This window comes from Solea solea, chromosome 1 (genome assembly GCF_958295425.1).
Source record: "Solea solea chromosome 1, fSolSol10.1, whole genome shotgun sequence".
Classification (NCBI taxonomy): domain Eukaryota; kingdom Metazoa; phylum Chordata; class Actinopteri; order Pleuronectiformes; family Soleidae; genus Solea; species Solea solea.
The window spans coordinates 38350498-38375487 of record NC_081134.1 but is presented as its reverse complement, the minus strand read 5'-3'; the positions used below and the strand labels follow the sequence as shown (position 1 = coordinate 38375487).

The 24990-nt window shown below is 41.8% G+C and overlaps 1 protein-coding gene across 1 annotated transcript; it reads right to left on the bottom strand.

Moving 5' to 3' along the window:
- Positions 1–1397: 1397 nt before the first annotated feature.
- On the bottom strand, positions 1398–15959 carry crispld1a (cysteine-rich secretory protein LCCL domain containing 1a). The gene is made up of 15 exons (XM_058650606.1): positions 15681–15959; positions 14784–15125; positions 9579–9697; positions 7858–7990; positions 7625–7740; positions 7358–7458; positions 7077–7268; positions 6387–6447; positions 6235–6301; positions 5945–6075; positions 5814–5857; positions 5641–5713; positions 5484–5559; positions 5231–5364; positions 1398–2403 (listed from the first exon to the last, which is right to left on the bottom strand). The coding sequence occupies exons 2-15, from the start codon at positions 15042–15044 to the stop codon at positions 2352–2354; spliced, it is 1560 nt and encodes a 519-aa protein (XP_058506589.1). The 5' UTR covers positions 15045–15125; positions 15681–15959; the 3' UTR covers positions 1398–2351.
- Between the last annotated feature and the right edge of the window lie 9031 nt (positions 15960–24990).

Genomic DNA, 24990 nt, shown 5'->3' with positions numbered 1-24990 from the left:
TTCACTTGCCCTCTTGTCTGCTTTCCTTTCATTCTTCAGAGACTCTGAACACCACCCATCACCACACCCTGCTGTGGATTTTGACACCTGTCTGATGTATGCCTCTCTATTCTCTCGCACAACCTGGGCACACATGGATGGCCTATCAATCACTCTGCAGCCTCATCTCTCTCTCCCCCCCCCCCCCCACACAGCTCAGCCGATCACACGTGACTGGCTTCAGTCTGAATGTGATGTAAATGAGAGTGTGACAGTTCGAACACAAACAGATGTTTCTTAGTCAGACACTAAATCTGCCTAGTCCCGTAGTTCATACCTATTTGAATTTCCAAATTCAAATAGGAATGTAAACTCTACACAGAAAATAATCCAACATGATTGCATTTATAGTATGCCATAATAGTGTCACTAAGACAATGGCTGTGTATTGGATTACACTGCATTTAGTGGATATATACCCATTAACATGTAATACCGCTTTTAACAAAGACAGGCAGCTAAAGTCCTGACCTATTGCAGCCCACCAGACATTATAACACTGCGGGACCTCAATATGGCAGAAGCCATTATGGATTGGTCATTTCACTCCACTTCTGGGAGTGAAGTGGGAAGCTAAAGTGACACCTCTGCTCCCTGGTGACAGACCTTTTATGAGGAAAACCACTTCCCAAGGTTTGAATGAATAACTGGTGTGGATATTGTGGTTTTCCATCGGTTGTGGAGGACTTCTCTTCCAGATGGAGTGATGGATCTAGAAGTCTGGGGGACTGGGTTTCAAGCCCACAAACCTGACTTTTTCAGTGGCTTGGTGACTTGGTGATGTTGAGGTTTAAGTGTCGGATTGAAGACAAGGGGAATTATGATCTGGATTGACCCATATGACCCCAGCTTCTGTGGAGTATTCAGTATAACATATTCAGTTTAAGAAATATAAAGTGTGGCTTTCAAAAGAAAACAACATTGTGGACAATTACGAGATTTCCTGTCAAAGTCTCCAGCTACAAAATATTATTTTCAAAACGCTCACATTTCGTACATAATTTATCTTCAACTATGCTTAAAAATGAGGCGGAGTGGTGTGTGAGGCTGGGAACTAAAGTTGTATTCATTTTACTTTCTAAAACAAAACATGCAGTGACTTTAAAGCAGGAAATCCAGTACTAACATTAGCCTGAAAGACACATTTATCACTTTCATTTCTGGCGCATGTGATTCAAAATTGCACCTGGTTGGTACCGTTTTAAAAGGCTCTGGGTAATGATTACAATTACGATAATAAAAGTACATAATGAAGACAGTATAATGCAAAATGCCTTCACCCAGGGCATCTGCGAAATATCAAATTAAAATGAAACAATTGAAATGTCACAGACAAATGCAGAGAGAGAGAGAGGGAGTTGTGGGGAGTGTAATATTTTATTGCAAAAAAACTTTTCCTAACAACCCGAGGTAGGAAAATAGATATGATGCACAATGAAAACGGAGACAATACAATTAATTGCCCGTATTAATGATCGCAGGATGAAGGGCAGCTGTGAGCAGGTAAAAATAAAAACAATTACAAGGACGTATTTCACTCACTAACAAACAAGAAATAAAACTCCTGTGCAGTATCAACATGAAGGGAAGAAGAGTAGAGAGACCTAAATCAACTTTACATCCAGTAAAATACAATGCATGATAAAGACAGGTGAATATGTTAGAGGGGGAGTGTACTTCCCGACCTGCAGGGAGTTTAAACTAAAACCACATCATACTAGTAAATACAATAATACAAAATAGAACATAATAGCAGCATCCGTTATAAAATATATGTAAAGCATAATTATATAAAAATAAATGTATAACAATCTGTTCTCCAATCATTAAAAAGTACAAAATATGACAAGACACCTCTCCAGAGCACCGTTGAAATGTGCCAGACAATAAAAAATGATATTCATCCTTAAGTGCCATTATAATGTTACATCATAGGCTTTTTTTATGATCAGTATTCATGATGAGCTACTTTTAAAAGGCAAGACAATGGCACAAAAAAAAAAAACGTGTATTACTATTAACAGATATGTACAATACATTATCAAACCATTCAATGTATTTACAGATTATAAAATGTCACCACTAAGGATGACAAAATCAAAACTCCATGCAAGGGAGGACAGACAGGTTCATTTTGTGTATGTGTCAAGTTTTTGTTGCTGGGTTTACGCTGTCATGGAGACGACCCCTAACCCCGGAGTGTAGCAAAGCCAGAAACATTTCACTCATTGAGTTTGACAACAGGGCTTGATTACCACCTATTCAACAGCCCAAGTGCACTTTCTGTTTGATGAAGCCGCCCTCTGGGGTACTCAAATCACGGCAAACACCCAGAACGCCTTTCCTCCTGGGGGATTTTGAAGGCTGCAGGGGGAAGGAGAGTGAGAAACAAGAGGGGCGAGTCAGTCTGGGTGCGGCATGTGTCAGAAACAGAACAAGTCCCAGTCCTTTTTTGTAGCGAGACGTAGATGACAGACTCGCACAAACAGCTCGACTTGGTGTTTTAGGGAGAAACGTCCGCCTCAGTGTGTTGTCTGACACTCTGATGACAGATTAGACACAAACAGATCGAGGCTGCGGCTCCCTGGGAAAACAGATAAACCATCCATTTTTTACACAAACACGAGGGGGACTCTGTGTGTTAATCCAACAAAGACAGACGTGCCGTGGCGCTTGGGGAGACAGATAAATGATGGGCAGATAATAACAGATGTCAGGCATCTCATCAGAGTGACAAAGATAAATGTGGTGGGGAGAGACAAGGCGAGAGAGAGAGAGAGAGAGAGAGAGAGAGAGAGAGAGAGAGAGAGGGCACTGTGAATGTTTGTCCTATACACAGGTCACTTTAGTACAATTTAAGGAGTGAACACACACATATGGGTCACAGGGGCTGGCACAGGCTGGTCATCTTAATTCTGCTGCTTAACACACTGGTACAGCATGGATTCAGCACATGCTTTTACTTAACATCGCCAGAGTCTTTACACGGAATCCAAACCGACCAAAATGTAGTGACCTATAGTAACTTTCTAATTAATAATTCAGTGTAACTATCACAGCCAGTCTCACTTTAATCTTATGTGAGGAGCTATGAAATGACCCAGAATAACACGGCACAGAAGTGGCACCTTTTTGCCTCAGTTGAGCTTCTTAACATTCCAGTCGCTGCATTACCATCCAGCGATGTCTCTAGTTTTCTACTCTGTCTTGGCACATGGCAATAAATAAGGTTAATTACAATTAAATTGCCACTTATTCGATCATCAGACAGTGGATCTGAGACGCACGTCTCATTCCCACAACAACGGAGGAAGTTGGGATGGAGAGAAAGAAGGAAAACTGATTTCGACGTCAAAGTAACTTCCTTCAAAGAAAATAAAAGCCCTACGCTGTAATTTACAGTGTTTCTGTCAATTATAACAAGTTTTATGAGTAAAAGAAAGAAAAAAAGGTCAAATGTAATCCAACTCTGTATTAGAATGTGAGTTAAACAAACACAGCAGCATCATAATGATTTTAAGTTTATTCTTCACTTGATGGGTGAAAAAGCCTTTTAATTAATTAATGCATTAGAGTAAACAAGGTCTGTTAGTGTCCATGATCCCGTAGTCCACTGTGGTTCAGGCGCAGCATGGGTGCCGTTATCTACCACACTCCTATTGATTATTTTAGGTTACAGACAGTAATGTTTAATCACTTCAAGCACGCCCACCTTTTCTAGCCTTTTATTGAATAGAATAGAACAAAGAAGAAGATTTTTCTTTTGTCTCACCATTAAATATTTACATGATTAAGCACAACAAAGTGACCAGTTAGGGTCAACATTGTCTCCACATTCATATTTAATATGCATTTGGGTCAATATTCAATGATAAATCTTTGAACAAGGCCTGAGAGTTCTATGGTACAACAAGCCATGTTATCATCTCAATGTTTACAGATAGGCCTGACATGCATTTAATAGTGTGAGTTAGTTTTCAAGTGGCTGTTTCCAAAGTTTAATTTCTATTCAATATAACCGGATGTTCGGTGTTAGTTGAGGCGGCCAGGGAGCGTTTGAAATATGTGTTTTCACAAAAGGAGTAGGAAGCCGTCTGGTCTCTGTAATCTCATCTTGTTGAAGTTCATCCAACACATCAATGTAGCTAAGCCAAAACTTAATACTGTATTGATCCCTTTTGAGATCCAGGATTCTAAATGCATATGTTTTGATTTCTTTTTCTCTTTTTTTGTCTTTATCTGAGCCACTTTATTAAGATGTAGACCCTTGTGCGGTTGTTTTTGGTTTACTACGGGAAAAAAAAAAAACACTCTCAGTACAAAATTGAAATGCACTCATCTCCTCCAATCTAATTGCCAAGCAATTAATTATTTTAAACGAGAAGCATGCTAATCACCCTCCCATGTGCACTACATAAGAGATGTAATGAACTGCCAGCATCTTGAAAAGATTGGGTCCACAAGGGAGAGCAGAGTAGATAAATTTCTCTCTACCTGAGAGCTATTGATTTCTCATTCCTGCTCTCTGGGCCTCAGCAAATTAACCCATTCACTCTGAGAAAGGATGCTGTCATGAGACTCAAACAACATTTTTCCCATGGTATGCCAGGTTACCCTCTCATGGTAAAGTTTCTACACTACTGTAAATTCAGTTTATAAGTAAGGTTAATTTAACCCTTTAACACCTAAGCCTCAAAATGTCCGTCCGTCTGTTTTTTTTTTTTTTTTTGTGCTTATTTTAACCATAAAGGGTCCAGAAAATGTCCTGAATAACTTTCAATGTCTGGCAGTTATTTACAATTTACTGCATGTAAAAATACTGTATGAACAATTTAGTTTTATTGAGAAACACTGTAGCTGTACACAAACACCAGATTGTGTGTTAATTTTGAAATTTGAACAGTATAACACATTTAAAATAACATTTGTTTGAGAGTCTCTGCTCTCTGGTGACAAAGACGCTGATTCGCCGGCTTCCTGAAATTACCGTAATAACCACACGTTGGTGCAACTTCTCAGCTTTGAGAAAACGTTGGAATTCTTCCGATAGCACATACCATCACATAATTATGGTAATGCAAAGTACACTCGCTGTTAAAAGGTTCATTTGACGTAAAAAAAGATTATCTTTAAAATGTTAAGACTGACAATAAACAAAAGTAATTCAACTTTAGTCGTGAGATTATCATACCTCTCAGAGGAAATGCCATTTTGGTGCGACGCGATGTAGTGTTTTCGTTTGTCCACTGGCATCACATCAATGTAACCACCGGCATCGTTTCTGATGACTCCTGCGTGAACTGCCGATCGACATATACTGGAGCACTACAAAGGGAACACGAGCACATGAGAAAATGTGCGTTCATTTCCTGCTTTTACATCAATAAATATAAAAACAACACAGGAGCTTTTTGCTAATCCGGCCTAAAAAAAACCCCACTTACATCAGAGTATATCCTGGTTCCAATGACTCTGGATATGTGTGGGTTCTCCTCCACACAGTTTCTTGGGCAGTATAATCTGCAGAAGCAAAAACGGGAGTATGAGTAACAAGTAGAATTTACATCATGGAAGTGAGTGATAGTCACAGTCATATTGTACCTTGGACAGTGTTTTACAGGCTTTTGGAAAGGACACAACTGTGCCACTGTGGTGTCACATGAGATGGCTTTGACTGTATGAAACAGAGAAGATGCCGTCATTGTCAACAAATACAGCTGCAACTAAAGCTTCTGTTTTGTGATTTAATATAAAACGTAACACATCAGACTAACCTGTAACTCTAGAAACTGTGAAGGAATTGGCGCTTTGATATTTTCTGTCAAGGGGGAGGCACACGACATTGGTATTATTTATAATAATGGGCAAAACTCTTCTCTATTAAATCATAATATTATCATCTCACCCTAAAGACTGGACTCCATTCTTGTTGGATTTGATGAAATAGTCCTTCCTGCCTTGTCTTGTCACATCCATCCAACCTCCATCGTTATCTATGACACCAGCATGTAAACCGGCTCTGCACACACTGGATTGCTGCAACACAACAACATTTATTCACATTTGCGAGCAGCTCTTTGATAAAGTAGCCTATATGACAGTTTTGACAGAACATTCATGGTGCTAATTAACATAATACTGACTGCTGTAGGAAGTAACTCCACCCAATCATAGATAACATCATTTTGGACTCACCATTTCAAAGTACACCGTCCCAACTACTTTTCCTGTAGCGTCTAGGCACCCAGCAGGACACTCATATCTATAGAATAATGAACATAACATTGTGAAATGTAATATATACAGAGATTTGAGTTCATTTTCATGATAGTTTCTATTAATTGTACCTATTACACGGTGTTCCTTTGCACTGATCTCGAAGTTTAGTGTCACAGGTAACCATCTGAGCTGAAACACACAAGGAAACAACACGCATGAAACTTGGCCAAGACTCTTGTGATGCCTCAAGAATCAAAGAGAAGAATTCTTGCAGCAGGGTTTGGGGTGGTCAGCAATACTGGAGGAAGTGTCTCAGCTTACCAACACAGGCCCCATGCACTGCAGAGAGGAAGCCATTTAAAAACCACAGTGAGCCCCTCTCGACCCTCAGCCCCTCTCAGTCAGCCAAAAGCAAACACATACTCAAGGGATCATGCTAAAATAGACCTTTCCCTCCCCGCTCCGACGAGTGACTCGTAATATTAAGAACACTTCAGAAACTGTCAAGCTTAATCAGGGAGATGACAGATTAAAAAGTACAGAAAATCAAGACAATTTAAGATAAATTGGAAGTAAAATGTTTCCGGTCAAGGCCTATGTTTTCTTGTACTTGCTATCCATTCTTGGCAGCCACTCATAAATTCTTTGGTTTTAACCCAATTTTGAAAAGCGGTTTTCCTTCTCTTTTTTTCTAACAGCAGATATTGTCCTATAATTCTTGCCACTCTGTGCACCTCCCATCCCTAAAACCAGATCCTCCACGCCCCCCGTTTTGAGATGTAATTAGATACAGAATAAACAGTTAAATGGCAGCTTACACATCTGCTGTGTGTTGACCACTTCATTCTTCTGCAGGTTCTCTGTGGGGGGCTTGGTGGGAGCTGGGGCAGGGAGACTGGGAGGCTCGGGTTTGGAGGCCCGGGACCAGGGCTTCTGCGGTGTATGGGGGGCCTCTTGCTCAATGAAGTTGTTTTCTTCAGTTTCCTCTTCTGGAGGATAGGAACTGTCATCTTTAAGTAACGTCACAAAAAAGGTTGGTAAGCATTTCTTTCTTACAGGCTTTCTCAATCTGTTTTATAATATTTTCCCCAACACGTACCTTTGTAACAGAGGTTGTCCTTACAACCTCCTCCGTAACTGGGGGGACAGGCAGAGCACGGGGTGCCATGTTTGTAAGGCGCATAGCCCCACCAGTTCCCTCTGTTCAGGTCACATCACACAGATCTAATAAAACACGCTGCTTTCCGACACTCACAACATCACTATGGGGGATATTGTCACATTATAATGCCACAACGATAACATAAGATGCAGGTTGTATCTCAGAGGTGTATCTATGAAGGTACAACAAAACAAATGTGCTCACTTTGGTGAGTAGTTGCAGACAAGATAGACAGCTTTGGCCCAGATCTGTCCCCACACATTCATGTTGTAACACAAGTTAACAGCACAGCCGATCCGACTGCTGGTGGCCCAGACCAGCTGTAAAACAATGACAAGACAGAAAAGGAAATCATAGTACATAATTGTACATCCTTGGAACAACAACAACAAATAATAATAACAAAAAACATTACTATCCACAACTATAGTAGCTACCTGTGTGTAATGAGTGCAAACTGGGCCGGAGCATCTGAAAGGGCAGTAGGGGTTACACTCCTGAGGGTAAGGGAAGGAAAAGTCTTTCACTTCATCGTACCAGGCCTGCACGTGGAAAGTGGGTGGACGATACCTGGAGAGATGAGCAATGTTCGGAACAACATTTCTTTTGTTTTGTGTCTCTGTCGGCGTGGGAGTTGGTATTTTGCATCAAAGCTGTTCCCTGTTTACTGCACGGCCGCTTGCCTTCCCCACACAATCCTCATATGGTGGGTGACCTTTACTTGTGGCCCGCTATTTAAATGATTGCTGGTGCGAAACAAAACAAACCTTGTGAATATAAATAGCAAACATAAAGTCGCACATATCCATTCACAAGCCACAAACTTTACATATTCAGACATAGATGTGGGGGGAAAAAGCTGAGCAGAGACTTCATTTCGAACTGTGGACACATGATTCATAAAATGTATGCAAGACTCAAGGAATTACGCTCGGTGAAACCATTATGTTGTTTGTATCCAGTGGTAACACAGTGATGTCAACACAACACAACTATTTAAACTGCTATAAGCGTCCAGTCATGCATTTCTGCTCTTTAAATAAATCCCCGCAACAAAGCGCTGACACGGACTTGACCCCAGGTGTAGTTTAGGTGTGATTAGAGCGAGGTGTGTGGAGTGATATGATTAGATGAGGAACAAGAGTGTCTTTTGTGAGGCGGTGCTGCATTCAGGTGCTCTGTGGGAGGTGGAACGTGAAGGAAACAATGAACATGTGACAGCTCTCTGTCGTGTTTTTCTTTTCGTAGCTGTCAGTTGTGTAACTTTGACGGCTTGTTACTTGAGATTTGTTATACATAACACAGATGTCTCCAATGCAATCTTCGTCTGTCTTTTACTTTACTTTCTTTGATAAGTCAGATATGAATTGAGTTCATTTAAACGAGTGTTTACAAGTAAAAAAATGAAGACAACTTGTTTACTTTAGTTTGTATTTAGGTCACCAATTGAAGTTTATCTGTCATTGTGGGTGAACACAATTTCACCAGCTTTGCAAAATGTCTTAGTTCTGATTGGAATTTGCAATTCCATCGTTAACGTGGACACAAAATGAAATGACCTGATTTTGGTGTGCGTACACAAGCATCTAGCGTCAAAATTGACTATTTTGACATGCACAGTTGTGTCTAATTCTCCAGAAGACGAAGCTTCACTTTTGCTTCTGTGGTAAGTAGCCTGTGTCTGCTGTCTGCTATCCGTCTCCATTTCATGTATGTTCATTATTCTTTTTTTGGAATGAAAATACAGCAGTAACAAAATGGAAATGTGTGACAATCACTATATACAGTGCCAGCCCCCTTCAGATTGGCATGTTTACATCATATTTTTATTCTGATCAGGCTCTTATTCTGATTACTTGTGTCCATATAGCTAATGACTTGCTTAACTTAATTTGTTTGCTTCCACTTGAAGTAATTGTTTTAATTTGTTTTCATTTTTCAGAGTATGAATCCTTTGACTTTCCAGTGCTTCACACAAAGCACCGACTGGGTAAGTTGATTTCCATTGTGTAACACTGGGTCCAGAGAGCAATGCCTGTGTGTGTGTGCAAGGTTTAAACCAGCTGTAAAAGCAGCATGTGCACAGTATATGTTCTGTTCTTTCCAAAGGCAACATGTCTAAAGTCTAAACATGTAGAAAGTATGATGTGTGAATTACCTTCCCCAGTGAGCTCCCAGGTTCTGCCCAATCTGAGGCAGTAATCCAGCAGGGCCATGTTCCCACAAACAGGTCTCGGCCCACTCCTCTGCTGTTCGCTCCAACTCTGTGTCCCATTCCTGCACAAAACATGATAGAGGATATGAAACAAAGTGCTGCACAGGATCGTTCCAGATCTAAGGTGTGGTAAGTTTACTTTATCTTGAGAAATTACTACCATTAACACATGTAACTGCACTGGTTTCTGAACTAAAATGGAAATCTATAAAATATCGATGTTTTGCTGCTGATGTAAAAAAAAAAAAGGGCTTTCTGACTCTTTTAATTCTCTGGATGGGTTTTCCTATAAGCTTGGGTGTTATTCAAAAATGCTAAAGCTGTTTTTCCTTAAGTAATACCTTCCATATGTCTCTGGTGAGATGTCTGGGTACAGGCTTTTATTTCACTTTACCTCTCTCTCAATTGCCCTCTCAAGTCAAGTTTGGCTCTGGTTGCATACTAAGGGATCATATTCCCATTTTGGGGTTTTCTGGGAATGCAGAGAGTGTCCTTCCTCTCCACTGACCTACATTCTACCATCAAAAATGTAAGAATAACACCAGCTGTAAGTCCTCTGAAGGACACTATATGTTTCTGTAATTGCACACCTTCACTTCCTCTTTTGGAGTGGGATTATGAATGCAACAGTGAGGGGAGTTAATGAGTTTACATGCGCTTGTACGGGAGAATGTGTGAACACATGCACTGGTAAAGCAATGCAGGTGTCAGAAGTGCTCACATTGTCACACATCGGGCCCTGAAAGTCATAGCTTACCCTTTGTGAAATCGAATCCAATAACAGACACTAAAATAACTCCCTGAGTAGCAATACCAGCACCTCCTCCTCTGTCGTCCATCACGCACTTGCAGCTCCACCAGAAACAACTGCTGTTCTCTGCATTATTCCAGAAACACACACACCTACCTAACAACAGGATGTCTGGCTGTGTTGGCAAATTAACTCTTGCCTCTGAAGAGTTTAGTTTGCTGCATGCCTTGGTTGCTTTGTTTGTGTAAATCATCAGAGATCGAATTTATTTAATCACATATGATGTGAACATTCCAGGATTCCAGGACATCAAAATTGGGAGGGGATTAAAATATAATTTCTTGTTGGAAATCATTCAGTCATTATTTCCTCCACTATAATAGCTGATGATGCTGAAATAGAAACACTGGAGAGATTTAAGCCTGATTTCATTCTGCCCTTCGATTTCCTCCACAAGCGACCTCCTTGCTCTAAAAACAATCAATGTTATTACTGATAAGCAGACAAGACATTGCACTGAGCTGTTGTAACTGCTCAATGATCTGTACACCGCAGCGCATACTGTAGGACGTTCTGTACTCGAGCAGGGTCAGCACAATGCTTCTCCACCATTAATGAATGGTTTCACTTATGAAAACATTTATCTGTGACCACAACTACAATAGGTCTCCAGCCATAAATCACCAAAATTGTGGCCATTGCATCTTTTCGGGGGGAATGTTCCTCCAGACATGATTTGCAACGTCTCCAAAGTATGTCTCGAATGAAAAATACCAACATTCCAGTTAAAAAACTCTGTTCCGTCATTCTCAAAGCTGGCAGGGAAAAATCAAGCTCACAACGTGTCGACCACTTCACATGTGCGTCTGCTGTTGAATGTCGAGTGAAGCCAGCTTGTCAAACTGCTGTTGTTTGTACAGTTCGCTTGGCAGAGGAGGCCTTGCGACCAAAACACCCACCCACCACCCACCACAACCGCACTTCTGCTGGGGCCCGTCAAGAAAAACACCTCTCTTGCTTAAGTCTTTCAACGCTGTGCACACTGCATTGTTTATTTCACTTAACACTTCATTTGTGGCCTTTTTTTTTTTTTTAACTGGGTCATCTGGTTGCATTCCAGAGGGTATGGAGGGCTACTTCCTTTGCAAGTTTAGGTTTCCTGTTCATAATCAATGGTGCATGCAGAGAAGTAATGAAAAGAAGGAGAAAGATGTGGGAAATGGAGAAAGAGAAGACGGGAAAGGGGAAAAAAAGTTTTTTTTCCGCCAAACAATAGAGGAGGGGAGAAGACAGGATGAAAGACCAGTGAAATAACTAGCAAATAAATACTTTAGGTAGAGTATAATGTAAGGTTTACTGGTTTACTATATGTGGACAGGAGGCAGTCCGATTTTGTGGCACCATACGTTTGCCTCTGTGCATTTCATTGATCCGTAATGTTGGTTTTGTTTGTTTCTTTTTTTTCATGGGCTGGACTTGCTGACACATGCAACTCCAGAACCACAGTTCTCATAGCAAGTTAGAAGACACTGGTGAGTCAGGAACCGACTCACCAATTCCGAGGAGCTTCGAAACCCAAAAGACATCTGGAGAGGATGCACGACTGTGAGATTCTGAAGTGACCCATTTCCCAAAAGAGGAACCAGAGGGTGTTTTTCCCACAGTGAAGGTATGGGCCATTGATGAGTGGAGCACGGAAAAGTTTCATAGAGATGTCAGTTTTTTCCTCTGGTGCATGAAGCTATAAACGTGTATTTTGCACCCTGGCAAAGTTTTATGACCGTGTTGCCTGAACTATTCAGGGAAGGTGCTATAGCGTTTGACATTTGGCATGAGACACATGTATACATGCTTGACATTACGTTATGCAGCTTTTGCATGGTCTTTGGACTCCCACTGGGATATGACCCGTTGTCTCGCCTGCCAGTAACATTCGTATGATGCAGACAGCGCAGGTGAGGCCTGAAGACTTTGTGCTAATGTTGGCCTTTCACTGGAGCATGACCGTGGAGCCGGGACTGAGCCCTCGTATGTGCCACAGATATCACGGTGTTCAGCTGCTGCTCTTTACGTCGAGTGAGACAGTGGATGTGTTTTCAGCACCTGCTTCAAATCTCCCTGGGCTCCTCCCTTTGGATGCTGTCTGTATTCTCTGATAAAAACAGCTGAGTTTAGGCCATAGGGCAAACCAAAGACACACTGGAGAGAATCCGCCCTCCATCTGGTCTGTGAGCACAGCAAGAGAAGCTGAACAAAGCTGCTGGAACAAAATATGTTTGGGCTGCTCTGCTTAATCTTTCACCGCTGGAGTCTGATAATTACTTTGCATTTGGCAATTTTATCAATCTAAACAATTTCTTCCCTGACACTGATGCTGCCGAAGCAAGTTTCAAATGCTTGTTCGCATAATTAAACATCTTTTGAAAAAGTGAATTTTATGTAAATGTATGGACTTTACACTTCCAGACTAAATACTGCTTCTCAGGTTGTCAGCAGCCACAATATCAGACAATATCAATACTGTTTTAGCCTGAATCATGAACCACCCAAGTGCATCATAGAAAAGCCAAGTCAAACAAAAAGTAGGTGGGAGCCTTTCTCCCAAGATGCCATCTGCTTGTCTTTCTTCACTTCAAACACTGACACGTCTGTGTTTATACCTGTGGGTCAACATTTGAGTGAGAGGCAGAACCGCTGTCCCCACTACTGAGGCTGCACTGCAGCTTTGTGGATCACTACGGCGTGTGAATGCTGATCCGGGAAATTTTTTTGGGCCTCTGTGCCGGATAATGACAGAATGGGAACGCAGCCATAGGGATAAGGAAGACGGAGGCAGAGAAAGAGAGGAGGCAAGAGAAGGAAACAGATGAAGGGGGCAGGGAGGACATGGGGGGATTTGAATTGATGTTATCTCTGAGTCTCTGTGATGACTGCCACAGAGGGTCATGGAGGTTATGGTTTCTTACAATGGCACACAGTTATCAGAGCTGATGGGCAAATGGCCATGTATGTGTAACAGGATTTGTCTCAGGGTGTGTGTGTGTGTGTGTGTAGGGAGGAGCATATCTATGAAGTATTCCGGTACAGTGAAGCTGTGAGGTCTCTGATAGGTGACAGCAGTTCAACAGAGACAGAGGGAACATCAACAAAAGAAACTGACATAAGAGAGTTGCAAATATGATTCTTTGTCTTCTTACTTTGTGCAAAATGTCTCTTTTCTAATGTCATTCTCGCCTCACTTTTATTCAACCCTCTTTTTCTTCTTTACAGTTATTTTGACACCTGTTTTGCTTTTCTTCCTCCCTCCCGTTGGTTTTAATCCCATCCCCATGCTATCTACTAATCCCCATTATCTTCCCTTCTGTATCCCTTGCTTACTTTCACCCTCTTTTTTTCCTCACCTCGCGTCCTCTTGTTGCTCGTCTCTCCATATTTCACCCCTGGGTGCCCCTGCAGCTAAAAAAACCGACCGACTGTAACAGGAGACAGTAGAAAGGAGCTGTGCACTGCTGGCTCAGCATTTGTGCCTCAGCCAGCGCTTTACACACTCACATATGCACACTTACACACACACACACGTACGCACAAGGGGTCCTCAAGTCCAAACTCTCAATTATACAATTACACAGTCCAGCAGCTGCCCCCAGCACGAACTGTTTATTTGCCTTTACTATAGAATAATACTGCCTTTTGTTCTGCAGCTCTTTAAGTGGAGATGAAAGGATGATAAAAACTCATTATCCCTGTGCACACTGTAGCGATATTTAACCTCTAAGTACACTTGGTGGCAATGCAGTGTGGCGGTCAAGCGGTGTCTACACATGTAGTATATCTGGAAAGCTTCCAGGTCTGTGGAGCAGTTACTGTTAGAAGGTGTGGTGTGCCTGTGTGTGTGTGTGTGTGAGTGTGTTTGGTGGGGGGTGAGACAGCTGGTAAAACAAGGCCTGGTGCCTTGCTCTGATTCTAATTGCACGGTGAAAAGTGATCTGGTGCTGTATACACACGTGACGGCCCGAAGGATGAAGTCAAACAAATGTGTTCGCAGGCGTAAAGAGAAAGAAAGAAGAAGAAGAAGAAGAAGAAACTTGTAGTAATGTGATCATTGGCAAGTTTGTGGAATTCTTCTCTACAGGCAAAACAACCCAAAAGTCACATGGGTACAGATGTGTCTGTGTGTGTGTGTGTGTGTGTGTGTGTGAAGGTGCTTAGATGCTGGTCGGCTGCTTGTGAGGGAGCCAAGTCGGACAAGTGCCAGAGTGATCCAGTGACTGGGTCAGAAAGCTCCGCGGACCACAAACTCTTTGGGAGTTCAGAATGGGGTCAAAGTGTTTTAGCATGTATAAATCCCAGCGTAGCGTAAATGTGGAATTTCATGGGAAACACATTCATCTACCTACCATGTACTCCATGTTGGACGCCGGCGGGTAAACCTGGCCCCTGAGCTTGTTGTGAAGGTCCAGAATTTGCTGAGCGTCGCTGTCGGTGATGGCCCTCTTCCCCCTCTGCTTGGCCTCCCACCAGTCCCCGTCCTCATCCAGGTACTTGTCCAGAATCTGCTGCCAGCCCGTGGAGTTAGGAAGCATCACCATGGCGGCGGCCGTCTGGAGCAGCAGGAGCAGGGACACGCCTCTCAGCCAGTGCAGGGATAGGTGTTTCATTCTCGGTGATACAGTGATGGTGATCTTGATGTCGGCCGGTGGATGTTTTGCGTGTGGCTGCACAGAGAGATGCTTCAGGGGCTGAGAGGAGAGATCAAGAGAGGATTATTGGAAGGGCTGAACCTGGTGCTCTGTGTAAAAGTGAAATAACTTGGGCCAGTACTGAACTTGGTGACAGTGCACCAGCTTGGAGACACTTGGTCTGATGCACATGAGGAATCCACTGAGGCTAAGCTGGCAGGCTGACTAGTTTAAGTGAGAGAAATGAAAGAAAGAAAAAATCCCTGCTACTCTTTAACTTCTTTGAATATTTTACAACTTTTTTTTTCTTCTCCTGAATCAGGAAGCATGTGAAGACAACTTGGGAGCCGTTAAATAGAAATGCAGCCTCTCAAAATCCAAGTAAGAAGTCAAAGTTGTGAGAAAAGTGCACAGAATGATTCATAGGGCAGATAATGTATTCACAACGAGATTGTCTGTATGTATAATTTGAGCTGAACTTTTTGGTATGCATGCTGCGGTGCTGACAGAGGCCGATATAACGAGCCAGCACCTAATGGAAAACTGTAAAGTGTAATGCATATTGAAATAGAAATGGAGTGGTGTGATTTAATGTGGACTTAGGAAATAATTTACCTTTAATGAATTGGAACTGAGCCTGCTTCTTCAGATCCTGACAGAGATCTGGCTGTGGGAGCGAGAAGGAATTAAAAGGCGCAAATAAAAAAAAGAAAAAAGAAGGAAAAAAGGAAAAGTCCGTCTCCAAAGTGAGTTGCAGAGCTCAGGTGAAGCGATGATGATAATGAGCGTGAATCAAAGTGGACTGATGTGGTCGCTTCCCTCGCAGCACTTTTGAAAAGATGAAAGTTGCTCTTTCTTCTTGCAGGATTCTAACTCCAAAGCTGCTAAAGCATCACTTATCCACATTTTATCCTGAGCTCTGGCTGCGCTTCGCCAGTGCCGCCCCTGTCCACGCCTCTCCACAGTCCACACACACAGGGAAACGGCCCACTTTCGCCGCTCCATGCCAGGACCTGAGAGTGCGCGTCCCGGGGTCGAGCGTGTGTGTGGAGCCTGCATGTGTGTGTGGAGACTGCATGTGCAGCAGCAGCAGCAGAAGCTTTTCTGTTTTTTTCCACGCACACAAAAATCTATGTTTTCAGCGAGTTTCACTTGAGACCTTCTGACACAGAAATACACAGACAGCCTGTATGCGCCAGCAAATGAATAATATTCCTGCAGAGAATTCTATGTTTACTGCAGCTTTACTCAGTTATTTTAAGAGTCACTTTTAATCAGTCTTCTATGAAGTAGCTAAAAAGGGATACTTCAGTTAAAAAAAACTTTGGTAGAAGTTGAAATCACTTTTTATTACTTAAGTAAAAGTCTTAAAGTATGTGACATTTACTTAAGTGTCAAAAGCCATTTGCTGATATAAAATGAACGTTTTTGAAGTAAAGGCATTAAAAAAGTGAGGAGTAAGAATGAAGTGGAAGGTTGTGGGTTCAATTCCTGGCTCTGCTAGTCTACATGTGTCCTTGAGCAAGACACTTAACCCCATGTTGAAGCGTGTGAATGGCAAAATTAGAGTGTAAAACAGCTCATCAAGACTAGAAAGGCTCTATATAGATACAGACCATTACCAACGCTTCTTCTTCTGATTTTATTTGGTAGTGACGAGTAATGGGAATAATGTAGTGCAGCAAAAGTGTTCTCTCTTTATAATATTCCTGAAAAATAGCTCCACTTGCACTTGTTTTTAATCTTAAATTAAACTCAACATATAGCTGTAGTGAGTAGAAAATGTCTGTGTTTACATTTCCAACATTGTACACGCGTGATTCAATTTACATCCAGACAGGCGACAACAGCAACACTGAGCAAGTAAAGCGAGCTTTCAGAGGTGAATTCCGCTGCTCAAAAAAACAGTTTTTCACTGGTTTGATAAGATTGCTGCTTCTTACCCCCCTGATATGCTCCTGCTGTATACACACAAGCACTCCCTCAGTCAGGTCTGATAGTATTCAGACGAAGGGCGCTGCATATACTGTAGATAATGTTGCATCGACACTGGAGTTTTCAAACACTCACCAGCCACTTAATAAGGTGGTGTGGTAGCCTGACCTGTTGTGGCCTCAGAGATCGTCTTCTGCATAAAATGTTGATAACAAGTGGATATTTGGCAGCTGAGGCAGGGTTGGGTATAGAGATGATCTTCATAAGTAGTTTATTTTGGTTGCTGTTTCCTGCCTTTTCTTTTTCTTTTTATCATTTTTGAGCCACGCTCCTTTGACCTCTGGCATCAACAAATCATTTTGTTGAACTGGATATAATCCCCCCCTTTTTTTTGGTTCTATTCTCTGTAAACCCTAGAGATGGCTGTGCTTGAAATTCCCAGTAGATCAGCAGTTTCTGGAATACTTAGTCCAGCCCACCTGGCACCAAGAAAACATGCCAAACTCAAAAAAAAGGTCACTTTTCTTCCCTATAATGAAGCCCATTATTGCTATTGTCTCATATTTGCATTAGTGTGCAGTCGTACCTGATAAAGTGTGTTCAGTGTATCTTAACAGGTAATCAGCGTCCATCCTAAGAGAAGTAACTTTCTCTGATATGCTGTTGTTGCACTGTTCCTCTTGCCTGGAGTATGGCTTCAAGCAATAATAAATTAACTTAAAGCAGAACTTCCTTCTCTGTGGGGCTATGCAGAGAAAGCGTCCCCATCCTCCGGAGCCTAACTGTTCACAGGTGACTCCGTGGGGGGATTAAAACGCAAACAAACTCTCGGTTAATTCCAAACCCTGAACTTTTCGTCACTGTTTCCCCCGCCGGCTGCAAATTCCATAATGGAGAGAGGGGGGAAAAAAAAGGCACGTTTTGCACCTTTTGTCGTTCTGGTCATTTTCAGTGGCAGCTGTGGCACATGTGGAAACAGTAGCTAATCACCAGACCTCGGCATCGAGTGCAGACCCACTTAGCACAGAAGGGGGCACACAATCTTGTTGTAATTCAGCAAACACCGGCCGAGCCAACATCGATTTTTCTCTATGTCTGTCTGTTCTGTAAATCTCCCTTGTTTTCATGACTGCTGTTTTTTTTGTTTTTGGCCTTCAGCCCTTTTCCATCAGGTGAGTCTGGGACTAAATAGACGGCTCTCTCTCTCTCGCTCCCCCTTAGTCATGCTGTTGCTGCTCATACTCTCATACAGCTTGCATTTTGAGACAATGAATAAGGTCATAAGGCAGAAATACATATACTACAATGTTAATAGACTAAGCATCCTAACATTTCTCCAATAATTCTAACTTTGAAGAACTACCTTCAAATTGAACTCGTCAAAAGTTAAAGTACCCGTGAAACAGGTACTGGGAATGATATATTGCATGTATGATGTTATTTAATTGTAAATAATGATGTGCGAGATTCATTTTTACATTAATAGATCTTTGTGGTGAAGCTTTACATCACGTTGATGAGAACATTATTGGTTTTCCACCCCATAAAAGGTTGCACAGATAAATCAGATGGGATGTGAGACGACAACAGCTGAACATGAATTCATTCTATAACTTAAAACATATTTATATTATGGCTTTTTGTCTAGTGTTTGCAAACAAATCTATAGTTTTTCCCGAGCCTCTAATACTTACATAAATGATACAGTCTGGTAAACTTAGCGTTGTGCATCATGCATTTGTTGAAGTAAAGTTTTAATCATAAAGGGTGTAGTATTTGACATTGTTAGATTAAAGGTCCAGTGTGAAACATTTAGCATGGTTTATTGGCAGTAGTTTTAGTAGTAGAATATGTAGTAGAATTATGTTTGCGCTTATCTTTTACTTTCTGGAGCTGTAGAAGAAGAAGGAAACTGCACAGAATGGATAGAGTTGTGAGTGTGTTAGAGTTGTGAGCGTTTACATCCTTTTTGGTATGTAAAGACCACCGTTGTTCCCCTGATGCACCTGGGAAAGGGAGCGGTGAGTGGAGTGGAATGGAGGAGTTCTCCCGTTATTTACAATCTGGAGTCTCACCATTAGATGTCACTCAGACTTACACGTTTAATCTATGTAAGGAGTCAAACGTTGAATGATTCTCCCTGAAAATGAATGATAAGCTGCATAAAGAGCCGAGTTATAGTTCCACTGCTTGTTGAGATGCTCCAGGTCAGTGTATACTGGACACGCGTCATGTCCTCTCTTTCCCAAAACACCTCACCTGTCCAACATACTTCTGTAAATGTGATACAAGGGCTCCCACATTAGCGACCCACCACACTATGACCTCCCATAAATCCAGTAACAGGGGCCTTGGCCCCGGCCCTGTAGCCAGCGACCCTCTCTCTCTCTCTGTGGCTCTCTCTCTTTCCTGACCTGTTTCCCCTCTTCTCTCCCACAGGCTGCTGAAATAGCATTGCTCTCTTTTTGCTCCCAAGTCCCAGGAGGGAAGCGCCACTGAAAACATTCATTCATCTGCTATAGAATTAATGCTGCTCTACATTTAGATGTGTGTGCGCGCGCGTGTGTGTGTGTGTGTGTTTGTCAGTAACACAGTGAGAGGTGAATAGTGACGGGTGTATATGACAGGAAGCCTGAGAGCTGTGTGTGTGTGTGTGTGTGTGTGTGTGTGTGTGTGTGTGTGTGTGTGTGTGTGTGTGTGTGTGTGTGTGTGTGTGTGTGTGTGTGTGTGTGTTTGTTGGTACACATGCCTTCATAGCATAAATATATGAGTCAATACATAAACAGAGCAATTATTTTTAACACTCAAAAAATATCTTTTTACGGCCTCGGTTTACAAAGTGAGTCACGTTACGTTCAGGTTCCGGCCGCTGAGATATGCGACGGCTGACTCTCAAAGCACATGTCTGTGACCCTGATTAGGAAAATGAAATAGTGTGGATAAAAGAAATATTTACCAACTGCACAGGGCTCGCTGTGATTTACAGTGTGGTGATTTAGGTCAGGCCATGTGTAACAGACGAGACAATCCATGATTAATGTTTATTACAATGCCTGCCAGAAAATATACCCTATTTGCTCCTGCGGTGGAGCAATAGAAATGATTTCATGCTTGGACTTCTGGTATTAGCAGACTTAAATTAGATTTCTCTTTTTCATCCTGTCTTTTTATTGAATCTAGTGTGTTGTACTCTTTGCCACCGTGCTGTCCATCCCACTATTTCATATTTATCCTTTCAATATTTCTATGCAGACACATAAAACACACTTGCTTTGTTGCGTCTCTCACACAAACACTAACTTTCCGTTCCTGTTGTCCGCCACTCCCCTCCATAGTGTTGTCATCCCCCCCCCCCCCCCCCCCCCCTTGCCCTTTCTATCTCACCCACACAGTCACTCGCAGAGCCATGGGCCCCCGATCCTCCATTCGTTACCTCCTCCATTCAGTATGTGGTCGTGTGAGAAACCCCATGAACCCCAGCAGAATGCAAACGTCGTGCCAGACCAAGCATCCACACAACAGTAGCCTCTGGACACAACAGCACAACTGCACAAACAATGTTGAAGACCACTTTTCATTGGCCCGTGTTATTTGGCACGCTGCTCCCAAATGGTTCTGGATGAGCTGAATTGAGGTCGGGGTGTTGGAACGGTGTTGGAGTGAGGAAGGGAGTAAAGAGCATCAAGGTCATTTGGCAGAGGTTCTACATCACTGCTCTGAGACATTATCAGCAGTGTTCAGCAGAAGGCAGCCTTGCACGTTCACTCCAGGTTAGTTTGGGATTAGTTTGTCTGTCTCTACCCCCTTGTGGTGAATGGATGTCAGTTAAACAATGGGTTCTTCTGTGTTTGGTATTGCTGCAGGCGTTTTAGTTTAAAATGGCTTTTTTTGCTTTTTTGGTCTCAAGTGAAACACAGGATTAAAGGCAGTTTGTCAGTTGCTGACTCACATCGGAACACATTTTTATCTGTACTGTTCCTTTACAATCAAATGTCTCCCTCTCTCTCGAGTCGCGACACATGTCTTTACTCTTCTGACTAATATGCAAATCGATTTGAGTTTGACCTTTCCTGTGATCTGTCTGTCTCCATAAATCCTTTTTCGTTCACCGTGTACAGAGAAATACTGTTTGTGTGTGACGCGGTTTTAATTCTAATTAAGTTTTGATTTATACATGAGCCTGTCTCATTTCAGAATAGTGTAGGCCTCACAGATGTGTATTTATGAGTGTTTCTATAATGTGCTTTCTTGACGTGTTCCATATGTTCCTTTGTGCTGGAACGCGGGGCATTAATCTTGCATATGAATTTAATACGTACGAGTGCCTAAATAAGCCTGGATAGAAATGTCCACATTCTTTTTATGCATGGAGTTGCAATAGTGGCTGCATTAGATGATGGGAGATGATGTCTGTATAATAGTGTCTCCTATGAACCAGAGCAGTTAAAAGAACAGCATTTTCTTTCCCTATTACACTTCTTACAACATAGGGCTTTTAAAGAATTTTGTCAAGACGTGCTGAAAAAAAATAACATGGTCTTCATATCACCACCAGGTGTCAGCGTCATTCAACAAAACAACAGGATGCTTTAGTTTCCAGACTAAGTCCGACTCCAGACCTGGGTTCAGGTTAGAGAAAGGCAAAGAGCAAATTTAAGACCCTAAAGAAAACTTGAATTTTCTTTGCTCCCACACTATTTAACCACAGAGCGAAATCTGAGCAGATTTCTTGCAACACAGTGGAATTTTTATTTATCTCCCAAAGTGCAGTAAGACCTGACTGACTGCAGTAACATCAGAAGACAAAAAACGTGTTGTAAATTCCTAATGTCGTGATGTGGGGAGCTGTGGGGGAATTGTGGGTACCCAAACATCTCCCTTGTTTTATTTTACATTGTGCATTTTCTCCGTGTTGAAGGTTCAGTGGACGGGAAACAGCTCGTGGTGAGCAAAGCGAGACATTTCTCAATAATGCTGACATTAATGTCTTTGAATATGAGCCAATAGGTTGCAATAATTATGCATTTTGTCAGATTTGATATGTGGACTGCTCCGCTACATCGGATGTCGATACACTGCCTTTATCGACTTAGCCGTGAATATGAAAAATGAACTGAGTAGTGTTACTGAGATAATAATAACGTTCATGTTTACATAGAATAGATTATTTGAATGCATCATAATTGCAAGGAGGCACAAACACTATACCATAGGCCAGTATCAGCATCAAAGCCTCTGGGAGATTGTTGATAAGGGTTATAAAAGAGAGTTGGAAGAGATTGAGGAAAGCTCATCTGATTATGCAGCACTTTCCCAGCTCTGTTCTTCTGAGAGGACATTGATTTTGGCCCATGTCTTGCTGCTGCAGAATGTCGTTCATCTGAAGTCCCCGCTTGGCTCCAGAGAGGAGATTAGTGTGGCCTTGTCCAAGACAAAGACGAGAGGAGGTTACGGAGAATAGTCAAAGAACATGGGGCCACCTTTGCATCAGTTTGTGTTCTTATACCGAACCAGAAGTGCCAGGTTTAGTCTGTGCAGGGCTGGAAATACTGTAGATTTACTCTCACAGCGCCACAGTCTCACACATTGGGTTGCGTCTCCATGTGATTACCTTTAATGTGATGAGGTGAATATAGAATATACAGTTTTGTGACATAACCCCCAGCTTATGTGCTTTGTCATAAAATAGAATATATATACTGACGTATGCCAGATATGCTTTATTTATATTCAACCAGACCATGTGAGGAGCTGACTTTGCCAAGGAAAAGTCACTAGACGAGAGAAGTGAGCATAACATAAGCCATTCAGCCCAAAGTGAGATGGTGTCTACTTTCATTCTGGATGATTTCACAGAAACATCAGCACTCGCTTACGTGTCGCCGGCGTCGGGAGCATGTATAAATTCAACCATGAAAACCAGGGAGGAATGAGACATTTCCCCACATGTTATTGACACTGTCCTAAATAAACAGCATAAAAGACCAAAATAGGCACCTGAGACACCACAAAATGATTTGTGTACCTGAAAGTCTTTATTTTTTACTCCTTGTTTGAAGTAAGGGTAACTCCAACTCAAAAAATGGCAAAAACGCTCCCTGTAGTTAACCGTGCTGCCCCCGAGAGATTTATGGTAGAGTTACAAACAGCATGCTAAAGAGTTGTAACATGTACATGCCAACGTTTGAGGAGATCCCAAAACATGCATCAAGTCTATGGGAAACACCTGGTGTGTGTATACAGTGTGTCAGACACAGAAATGGAGTCAGTTTACTTTATACTAATGTAGTTAGTGCAGGTAACAGTTATATCATTTTTAAGGTTATAAAGTCGGATATTCATTGCCTCGAGATGCAACAAATGTTCAGTCAGTTTTGTAGAAAAAGTAGCCGTTCAAAACACAATCAGAAGCACATGGGAATTAAATAAAAGAGCAAACAAAAAGCGTGCAGTGAGTAACACAGTTGTGCTGTGTGTGGCCCATGTTTAGGGGTCTCAAACTCAAATGACCTGAGCGTCTAGTCTGGTCAGGAGGGGGTTGGTCAAGTGAAAAAAAACGCCCAAGATTTTTGGGGAAAAAGCAGCTGTTCATCAGTATATCATCATGATATTGTGTCAATATTTCACAGACGTTTTCACTGTTTTATGTCTTTTATTCCTTTTCTATGTGTATCTTATTGCCTCGTGTGAGCTTTGATGTCCTGGTATCTGTTATTCTGTGGTTGTTTTGAAGTGCTATACAAATAAAGTTGGATTGCCAGAATTTCAATTTATGTAGTTCACAATAAAACAAACGTATTTATGATGCAAAGTTAATCATTAATCATTATCTTCGCTCGGTTGTGGGCTGTTTTGGGCGCAAAATTTGGTGCCCCAGAGTCACATGACGGTTCACTCGCTGTGTGTGTGTGTGTGAGAGAACATTTTTAAACTACATTTGAATGCAGATTACACACGGTAATTTAAGATGATTCCTATCTTCTTCTTCATGTGAGACTGGTGGGGCAGCACCAGAGTTTGATACCACTGCCATAGACCATATATCAAAAGTAGACTTAGAGCCTAAACTTCTCATTTGATTTACAAGATCAATAACGTTTTCCTGAAGAGTCAAACCGTGAATCTTAAGGCTTTACAATGGGATTTTAGATTCTTATGTGTGACATCACAACTTCTTCTTTGTCCAAGTGATTTACCGGGTAAATCAGAAGACGGGTAGCACGCTCCTTCTGTCCTAGAAACATGGATGTGCAACATGACTGTGATTATACAAAGCACAATTATTTCATTTCTGCTGATAGATCCATTTCAAATGTTGTATCACAAGATAGTTTGTTATTTCGAAGGCCACGTAATGTTTATCTTATTCTGCATTTTCATCCCAACTGTTGATGCAAGAATAATAAGGTAAATATTAATGTTGCCCAAAGTGGAATTTGAAACATATTTTCTTCTAAACCGAGGATTAACTCCAGCTCCGTTGTGATGTCCTCGAGTTGCTTTGTCAGTGGTGGATTCTGGGCAAAAGTTTGAGGACAGAGCGAGGCTTGGATTGGGCACAGGTTGCATAACCAAGGTAAAGCTGCAAGGGGACAAAATAAACATTGTTGTTGTTGCTTCCAAGGAGGGTTTAAATAAATTACAGTGAATAAGAAAGAAGATGATCTAAGCCTTCAACTCCTTGGTGCTTGAAGTCAGAGACTGGAGAGGTTATAGAGTCCAGAGCACAAAAGAGAGGAGGGGAACATTTTCTATAGCTGCACAACAAACCTCTAAACTATTACCAAGATTTATCTCAATTTTTCAATATTGTACTCACTTGAACTTAAACTGCTCTCACTATTGTAGAAGTTGGAATCCCGCCTGCACATTTAGACGCCGACTCCACCGTTCTCACCTGTATCCGAACAATAATCCATTGTCTTATCCCTTTTGTAGCTTCCATCTTCATTCCAAATAACTTCAGGCAATGAAATTACACTGTTTCAGG

What these genes read in the sequence shown, in the direction of transcription:
- crispld1a (XM_058650606.1), bottom strand. Translation starts at nt 15,044, where the DNA reads ATGAAACACCTATCCCTGCACTGGCTGAGAGGCGTGTCCCTGCTCCTG. An exon ending in CGTCCAACATGGAGTACATG is followed by an intron (nt 9,698 to 14,783) that starts GTAGGTAGATGA and finishes TGTTTTGTGCAG; the next exon opens with GAATGGGACACAGAGTTGGA. An exon ending in GAACCAGGATATACTCTGAT is followed by an intron (nt 5,365 to 5,483) that starts GTAAGTGGGGTT and finishes TTCCCTTTGTAG; the next exon opens with TGCTCCAGTATATGTCGATC.